This window comes from Camellia sinensis, chromosome 15 (genome assembly GCF_055761805.1).
Source record: "Camellia sinensis isolate YWXY chromosome 15, ASM5576180v1, whole genome shotgun sequence".
NCBI lineage: Eukaryota > Viridiplantae > Streptophyta > Magnoliopsida > Ericales > Theaceae > Camellia > Camellia sinensis.
This window is the reverse complement of record NC_138975.1, coordinates 116,517,072-116,525,836: the sequence shown is the minus strand read 5'-3', so window position 1 is coordinate 116,525,836 and position 8,765 is coordinate 116,517,072. Positions and strand designations below refer to the sequence as shown.

Below are 8,765 nucleotides of genomic sequence, written 5' to 3'. Positions count from 1 at the left end.
TTCACATTCAAATGGCCAAGACCAACAAGGTCTCCACAGATCGTGACGCATGGCGGCGATGGAGAAGGGGAGGAAGAAGAAGTCGGCGTCGGAGGGATTAGTGGTGAGGAAGAGGAGGAAGAAGATCTTCAGAGAAACAGAGACACAGGAAGACGATTACTGGAGAAAGTCCAAACTTCCTCATGCTACTCTATTTAAGCCCCAGCATCCTTATGAAAGCTCTCTCTGGGAGACTTTCAAAGATTTACCAAAAACGGCTGTGAATCTGATAGAAACTTTACTCTCTGTGGAACCATACAAGCGTGGAACCGCATCTTCCGCTCTTGCATCTGAGGTATCATGCAGAAACTATTTGTAATTATTTGTGTTTTATCTTCAGTTGCATCATGAATATGCTTAATGTTCATCTTGTACTTGCTATCCTCAGTATTTCAAAACAAAGCCCTATGCATGTGACCCGTTGACCTTGCCAAAATATCCACCAAATAAAGAGATTGATGCCAAACATCGTGAGGAGGCACAAAGGTAAGATTTCTCGTCTCCTTTTTTTAGCGGTACATGGAAGAATTTGGCAGCAAAACATGTGCCGAATCCACTGTAGCCTAGCATCTAAAATAGAGGGAGCATTTAGGTAGTTTTTGCAATATTAAAAAAAAAAAAAAAAAAAAAATCAATAATAATGATACAAGAAATATTTGAACAACAACAAAATTGCAAGCTACTATTGTGGAATTGAGGTCATTTATTAAAGGGAAATGCCAACCACCAGCCATTTGGTTAATTTATGTATAAAAAATGTAATGAAATATTTGAAAAGTATATAGAAATATATAAAAGTGTAGGGAAAATACATATTTTTGTTTAATCAAGTTGTCTTTTGAGAATTATAACCGACTTGCACCGGATTTGCTTTGTTTTACAATGCTTGTATAAATTGTTTGAGGCTTTTGAGTATTAATGTGTGATTCCATTAATATAGTTACTTACCACATCGTTTTTTTAATTTTTAATTTTTTTTTTTATTTTTAACTTCATTTACCCATCAACTCTATGAATAGATAGCCTTACCAGGCTTGTGGCTCAACCTTTTCAGCCACTATGGAAAGTTTTTCAGCCACTATGGAAAGTTTGGGAGGATTTGGGTTCAGTGAAATGGGCAGAACTGTGAGGAAGAAGAGGATTTGGGTTCAGTGAAATGCGCACAATACATACCAAGTTCATGTCGGTTGGTGCTTCTTTGGGTGGATCTTCTTCTATGAAATATTCTCATTCTCCTGATGCCTCTCGTCCACGGAAGAAGCTGATTCTTCAGGTAATTAATTCCTGTGTGGATTTTTTTGTTTTATCTTTACTGTGGTAGCTGCTAATCAAGATATTAGTGAATTGGACTGAATTTTCTCTGGGTTGATCCAGAGAAATTCTCTGGTTTGAACTGAATTTTCTCTGGGTTGATCCAGAGAAATTCTCTGGTTTGGATTGAACTAGTCCTCAAGTGTTGTCCAGAGAAATTTGGCATTTTCTCTGTGAATTTTCTCTGGTTTGGAAATCATGTTTTTTGAATCTTTAGTATGTATAAAGGTGTAATGATGTCATGTTGAGAATTGAATTCATTTTATAACCCGTAGATTTCTTCTCTCAGTGCTCTAATTCATTTGAATTTTTTTTTCTTTTTTTTTCCGTTGATTAAAATTTCTTTACAAAGTTGCTCATTTTATTCCCCCAAAACGAAAACCACATGTGATTTAAGGCAATTATTGACAAGATATTCCAGTGTTTAAATCACCAGAAAATACTCTGATTTGCACCATTTTTGGGAATTGGATGAGACATTTGCAAAACATAGAAAATCAAAAAAATTGAACAAATCAGAGAAATTTCAAATTTCTCTGGTTTGAAATTTCTCTGGATGGAAATTTCTCTGGGTTGAAATTTCTCTGGATAGATTTTCTCTGGACCTGCAGAAATTTTTCAAAAAATATTACAAACCAGAGAAATTCTCAATTGTTATTTTTAATAAACCAAAGAAATTCTCAATTGATATTTCAATAACAAACTAGAGAAATACTCCGATTTTTCAAGAGTTTCTCTGGTTCTGGTAAGTTGCCATTGTTATCCCATTCTAATGTTGCTTACATATTACAATGTGAAATTTTTCCAGTTGAATTCAGTTGAACAATGTTACTTACCTAATGAATCACAATGATTTGGATGTGAGTGAGAAGAAAAGTAGAGAAACTCATCCAGAGAAATTTGGTCCAGAGAAATTTCTCTGAGCCAGAATTTCTCTGACCAATTTTCTCTGCACTGAAATTTCTCTGGACCAAATTTCTCTGGACCAATTTTCTCTGGACTGAAATTTCTCTGGACTGAAATTTCTCTGGATCAAGGTTGAGGGACCTTAGATATTATGAAAATATTGTTGAGGGACCTTAGACATTATGAAAATATTTGGTGTCCTTTATGCTATAAAATCATAATACCAGGGACCTTAAAAAAAAAACCCCTTTTTTTTTAATGAATTTTTTTAATATTTTAGGTAATTTTTTTATTTTTTAGATACACTAAATTTAAAATATGCATATATTTTAGGTAAATTTTTTATTTTTTATTTTTTAGATACACTTAATTTAAAATATGCATATATTTTAGGTAAATTTTTTATTTTTTAAATATACGTAATTTAAAATATGCTTAAAAAGTATAATGTTTATGAAAAAAAAATTAAAGATTCACTAAATATAAAATATAAAAAATATAAAAATTCAATATATTTTTGTATTTTTTGTATTTAATGAATTTTTAAAAAAAATTGTACAAATTTTTTACTTTTTAAATGCATTAAGATTAAGGGGATCAAAAAAAAAATTTTAAAAATGATTAAAATATTGTAAAAAATTATGAAAAATATAAAAATATGAATTGAAAATTCATAAAATTATTTTTAAAAATTCAAAACCAAATAAGGTGACTTTTTTTTTTAAATTTGAATTAGGGATAAGGATTATACGATGAATTTAAATGCTTATAAATTCTACACCCTTTTTTAATATTGATTTATTAGAATGAAACTAATAGGCAGAGTAGTGAATGATCATTTAAGGTGATTTATGATTTTATTTATAATGTATTTTTTATTATTTTTTAATTAATCAAATATGGTAATAGATTTTTTACGAAATAATTTTTTCATTCTAGTGAACCAAATACCACCTAAGTTTTACAATGTTTATTTTGCCTCAACACTTTTTGAAGATATTGATAGGTAAAAAATAAAAATTAAAAAACTCCTATAGAAATAAGTTTGATTACTAGAACTGTACCATAAGTCTCTTTAAAATAAATAACACAAATCATTTTATATTAATTTAAAAATATTTTTATAACTTATAGGTGAAGGATGATTTCAGATGATTTATGATTTCATTTATAATATAATTTTTATTTTTATTTTAATTAACCAAATATATTTTTTAATGAAATGATCATTTTAGTATAGTGAATCAAATAGCACCTAAGTTTTAAAATGTTTATTTTGCCTTGACACTTTTTTTAAGTTATTGATAGGTAAAATAAAATTAAAAAAAAGAAAAGAAAAAAAAGAAGAAGACTTATAGGTAAATAAGGTTGACTAGGGAACTGGGTGGTAAGTCTCCTTAAAATAAATAACACAAATCATTTTATATTAATTTTACAATATTTTTTTATTAAAAATTTTAAAAAAAAATTGTACATAAAAAATTAATAAAATATTCTTTTTAATTTTTTAAAACAAATTATACAACCTAAATCTAAAAAACAAAAGGGAATAAAAGAAATTTGGATGCACAGGAAGTTTGAACTCAAGGCCTCTACTTGGGGGTGTTTGGGAATATGTTTTTGACTAAAATAATCAATAAAAATAAAATAGGTTAAAATAGTTAATAAGATAAAATGTCACATTCAAACTATAATCATTTCACTATTTCTTTGACAACGATTAATCAACTACGATAAAAAATCAACTATCATCTCAAATACAACCTTTTTAACTAAATTCAAAACAATAACTAAAATAGTCAAGTTTCTAAACATGCCCACTATAAGATAGGGATAATATACACTATTGGGTAATGTTTGATTGAAGTATAAAAAAAGTGTAGCCCGACTTTTTTCGCGCCTCCTTTTGAAAAGCGAAATAAGCCCTACAGTTTGGACTCCCGCGGTTCTGAATCTGATTCCACAAGTGCAATGCGAAATAGATAATCACCAAAGAGTCCAAATCCGGCACATCTTTTGGAAATTCGATTTTGAATTAAATTGCTAAAAATGGACTGTTTTGCCAGATACAAAGTCGCTACCTAAATGTTTTAGGAAATCTAGGAAACTTATAACTTGTGCCAAAGGCCACGTGTCCATCATCACCAAAATTGTCTCGGCTCGGGAACTTAGGTACGAGAGAGGAAGGTCATGAATTGAGTACCCCGCTCACCCGATCAAAGATCGGCTTCTACTAATCATGATATGAATCTTATGTACATTATATGCTCTTGTTTTGATTATTAGGCTAGCATTACTATATGATGCGCACATACACAAGTGTAGACTAACTTGCAAGAATTGAAACACTTGAATTCATGTTTGTTTTGAAAATTGTTTCGAAAATATGTATCACTTGAAAAAATGATTGCATATAAACATTGCTCAAATTATTCTAATTCAAGCATTCATCCACATGCATTCAAGCAGTTATAGCACTTAAGCAATTAGCCTCATAGCAAACATACTAAACATGGCAACAATCACACTCATGCAATATGCTAAAGTTAGTAAAGACTCACCTAGTACTCCAAGTCAAAAATAAACATCAGTTAGAAAAATACATGATTCCTAACTATGTGATATGACTAATGCAACACATACGATATGTAGCTAATAAGCTCGACTACTAACATGACATATGATCAATGAAATAGCATGTGATGTAAGCACGTATTCAAAGAAGTATTAAATTAACAATACAGTTAGCATAATGAACCGAGTCTCGGTGCATGCAATACAAGTGGATGCAGACATGAAGTATGCTAATTGAAATATGATGTCCCTAAACTAACCATCATAAGCAGTTTAAATAAAAAGGAGAAAGACGTGGAGTTGGAAGACATATACATTATTACATTGCACTCTCACGAATGAGAGTCTGAATGAACTAAGCTAATTAACTAATTAATTAAATCTAAGCTAATTAAGCTAATTATTACAAACCGAAATGAATAAATAGCTAAACTACTTAACTAATTCTTACAAACAATAAATTAACTAACTATTCTAGTTAACTAACAACGGAATTGAATAGCTAGTTAACTAACTAATTAATTACAACACTTTGCAAAATTAACTAGCTACTATTAATTAATTACAACAATTTAAACTTAAACAGTCTCGGTACGCGAGGGATGCTCATGTACATGCACATGCTCAGTCTCCACCCGAAAAGCCACTATTTTGTTTCCGAAGAGCCTCTGTTGCATAATAGAACACGTACACTATTGCCCACTCATCTCTTATTCCAAATTTCTCTTTTCATCAAATTTGATAAAAGAAAATTATTTTCAATATTTCATCTTTTTAAATTTTCATCAAATTATAGTTTGATGAATTCTCAATTTCATCATATGGTTCTCTCTTGATTTGATTAATGAAATTAGGGATGAGCGAGGTCGGTTGCGGCAACGGAACCCTAAATCCGTCATCCGTACGTCAGATTGGTGGATTGGAGAAAATCAATTCGCATCTGTCCGCTAATCTAGCGGATGCGGATTGAGTAGATTGGCGGATGGATACGAATTGGTTTGGTGGTTTAAAATTTTATAAATTTTCAACATAATTTAACTTGTGCACTTTCTCAAAAAAAAAAAAATGAAAGTATTACAATCAATGACTTAAAAAAGTATTATAATCACTGTATGCCTCATCCAAAAAAAGAAAGTTTGAAACTTTAGAATATTACAATCACTGCATGCCTCATCCACATATTACAATCACAACATGCATCATTCACATAAAGTATTACAATTTGTGGTTCTTAAAATATAAAAACAATTCAAACCACCAAAAGCATGAACAGAGAAGTAGTAGAGATTGTATGCCTCTGTATTGTTACATCTATATATGTTTTTAAAAACAAAAACCAACTAGCATATATCATCTTTTTTATTTATTATTTTTAGAGGTAGATTTACAAACAAAAAAATATAGATAAATAATACATTTATTTTTTTTCAATTTAAAAAATATATTCAAGTTGAAAACTCTTTTTCAACTGAATATATTCAGTTTTCAACTTGAATATATTCAACAGAAAATTTAAACTATTTTTCAATTAAAAACACAAATAGAATATCTAAACAAATTAAAAACACGAAGTCTTACAAATTACTAAGGGTGCTCGCGGTTTGGTGGCTCGGTTATGGTCAAAGGAACCTCTAATCCGCTATTCGTCTAAAACTAGGCGGATTGAAAAAAATCAATCCGTAACCGTCTGCTCGTCATCACGTATCCGCTCAAAATGCGACGGATTGATTCAGTTCGGTCGGTTTGGATAGATCAGTATATCCGCTGCTCACCCCTAAATGAAATGAAGATAATTTTTTAAATATTTTTTTTATCAAATTCAAATTTAATAAAAAATAAAATTATAAATTAGAGACATTCCTATGTCGTCTCCATCAATATTACGTTTTTAGCTAAAATGGGCAGTGATTTCATGAAAATATAGTGACTATCCAAATATAACTAGTTATTGTATAAAAAATAATTTAACTCTCTTGCATCCCATCATCTTATCCTTTATTTTCATATATTTTTATTTAAATAAAAATAATAATTTGAAGTAAAGTAAAGTAGAGGAATATAGAGCACTTATTCACCCAAAAAAAAAAAAAAAAAAAAAAAAAAGAAAAAAAAAAGAAGGAGGTATATAGAACAATGTCAGAAAGAGTCTAGGAACGTACATTTTGAATATATTTATATATTAATTAACATTGCTAGAAATTTTTTTAGGCCTTATATATTAATTATACATCTTAATTAAAAAAAATTAAAAAATCACTCTCTTTATTTTTCTGTATATCTTTTCGTAAAAGTAAAAAAATTACTAAAATAATATGTTCTCAAATGAGACCTTATTCTAACTTATAGAACATTTCCCCTACAACTTGAACGTAATCCTCTCAATCTTATAATTATATCAGTTGTGTTTGATTCCATTCTCAATATATAATTATGACTCAAATTACAATATTTACATTTGACCCTATTTTAAATAGTAACTCACTCTTATATCAAATAATACAAATTCTTAGATAGAACTCACCATTAAAAATCGAAACATGTCCAAAAACTTAAATTCAAATTCATTTTTGACCAATGTGTTAATATTCCACTTAATTTGTATGTACTTTGTGGGTAGGTCTAACATTCCAATCTTGCCCAGAAGAAGATAAAAGATAAGTGGTAGCAAAAATTGATGGCAACAAGGACTTGTTGGTACACACGTGTTCATGCGATATCAATTCAATATGGCCACCAATTCAAAACATCTATATCAATATATAGTACTGAAAATATTTACCCAAAAATGGTATGTATGTCATTGTAAATTGATGGGGGATTGATAGGGCTTTTTGCTCTAACTGACCATTATTGATTGCACAACACCACCCAATTCACACACCTATCCACGCTCCATTATGTGATTTCATGATCATACAATTATTAATAATAACAAACTTTACCATATTAAAATTTAAACTCACAAAGGTTTTCATATATTTGTTTTTGAACTTACTATCCAAGAAAATTTATATAGGATTTTTGTACATAATGATGTATTTACCGTGAACATTTCACTTTAGAACTAAATATCTATAAAGTACTTTTATTTACAAAATTATCATTGTTATATATATTTGTAAAAATAAATTTTTCTTTATTTATTTATGACATTCTTCAACAGTGACTACCCTCCATCCATCCTCTTCTCATTGACTTAGCCTGGTGCAGAAAAAGACTTGGGATAGAAAGAGGGGAAAAAAAGTAGTAATAAGTGGGGTATTATATCAAATATTTTTATATCTTATTTCTATAAAATGAAATGTAACATTAGAAATTTCAAATAGGTCGAATCACACTTTTGCATCATTTGTTTTGGTGAAAAATACTTGCGCTCCGTTTGTTTTGGTGAAAAAAAGTTTTCTATATATATATATAATTTTTTTTTTTTGTGAAAAAAAGGCTTTTACAAAAAAATGTTTTCTATGTTTAGTTGCAATTCTAAAACTGATATGCTAGTGATTTTAATAGTGATGGTGTTGTGACAGTGGCGACAAGAAGTGGCACTTGTGATTTATGTTATACGGACTCTCAAAAATAAATCAAATATCTGTGTCGGACACTCGATACTCGAACAAGTGTATAGAATATGTGTCGGATATTTTTCAACAAATACTTCTTATATAATTGTATATAAAACTATTATTATATGTACTTATTGTTATATAATTGCTATAAATGTATGTTTTATATTGTAAGTTACATATAGCACTTGTGGAAGGATAAAACGTTGGCCCAAACCCAAGCCCAACCAAGCAAGATGGTCCAAGAGAAAAGTCCAGACCATCAAAAGGTCCATCAGATAAGGGGACAATATCACATAACTGAAGCCTAAGTAAAATCGCCATCTAGAAGGAGATCTGAAGAATACAGGGAAGCCCTTAAACCCATTCTTA

General features: G+C 29.5%; 1 protein-coding gene and 1 non-coding gene across 2 annotated transcripts in view; one reads left to right on the top strand and one right to left on the bottom strand.

The window, feature by feature from the left end:
- Window positions 1-8,765, bottom strand: part of LOC114294036 (uncharacterized) — a 174,069-nt gene that overhangs the window by 47,490 nt on the left and 117,814 nt on the right. The window lies entirely within an intron of this gene.
- On the top strand, window positions 16-591 carry LOC145813783 (cyclin-dependent kinase C-2 C-like). The gene is made up of 2 exons (XM_082909842.1): window positions 16-334; window positions 428-591. The coding sequence occupies exons 1-2, from the start codon at window positions 50-52 to the stop codon at window positions 527-529; spliced, it is 387 nt and encodes a 128-aa protein (XP_082765968.1). The 5' UTR covers window positions 16-49; the 3' UTR covers window positions 530-591.

Excerpts from the sequence above, each read along its gene's own strand:
- LOC145813783 (XM_082909842.1), top strand. The coding sequence starts at position 50 with ATGGCGGCGATGGAGAAGGGGAGGAAGAAGAAGTCGGCGTCGGAGGGA. Across the intron at positions 335-427 it reads CTTCCGCTCTTGCATCTGAG|TATTTCAAAACAAAGCCCTA; the intron begins GTATCATGCAGA and ends TGCTATCCTCAG.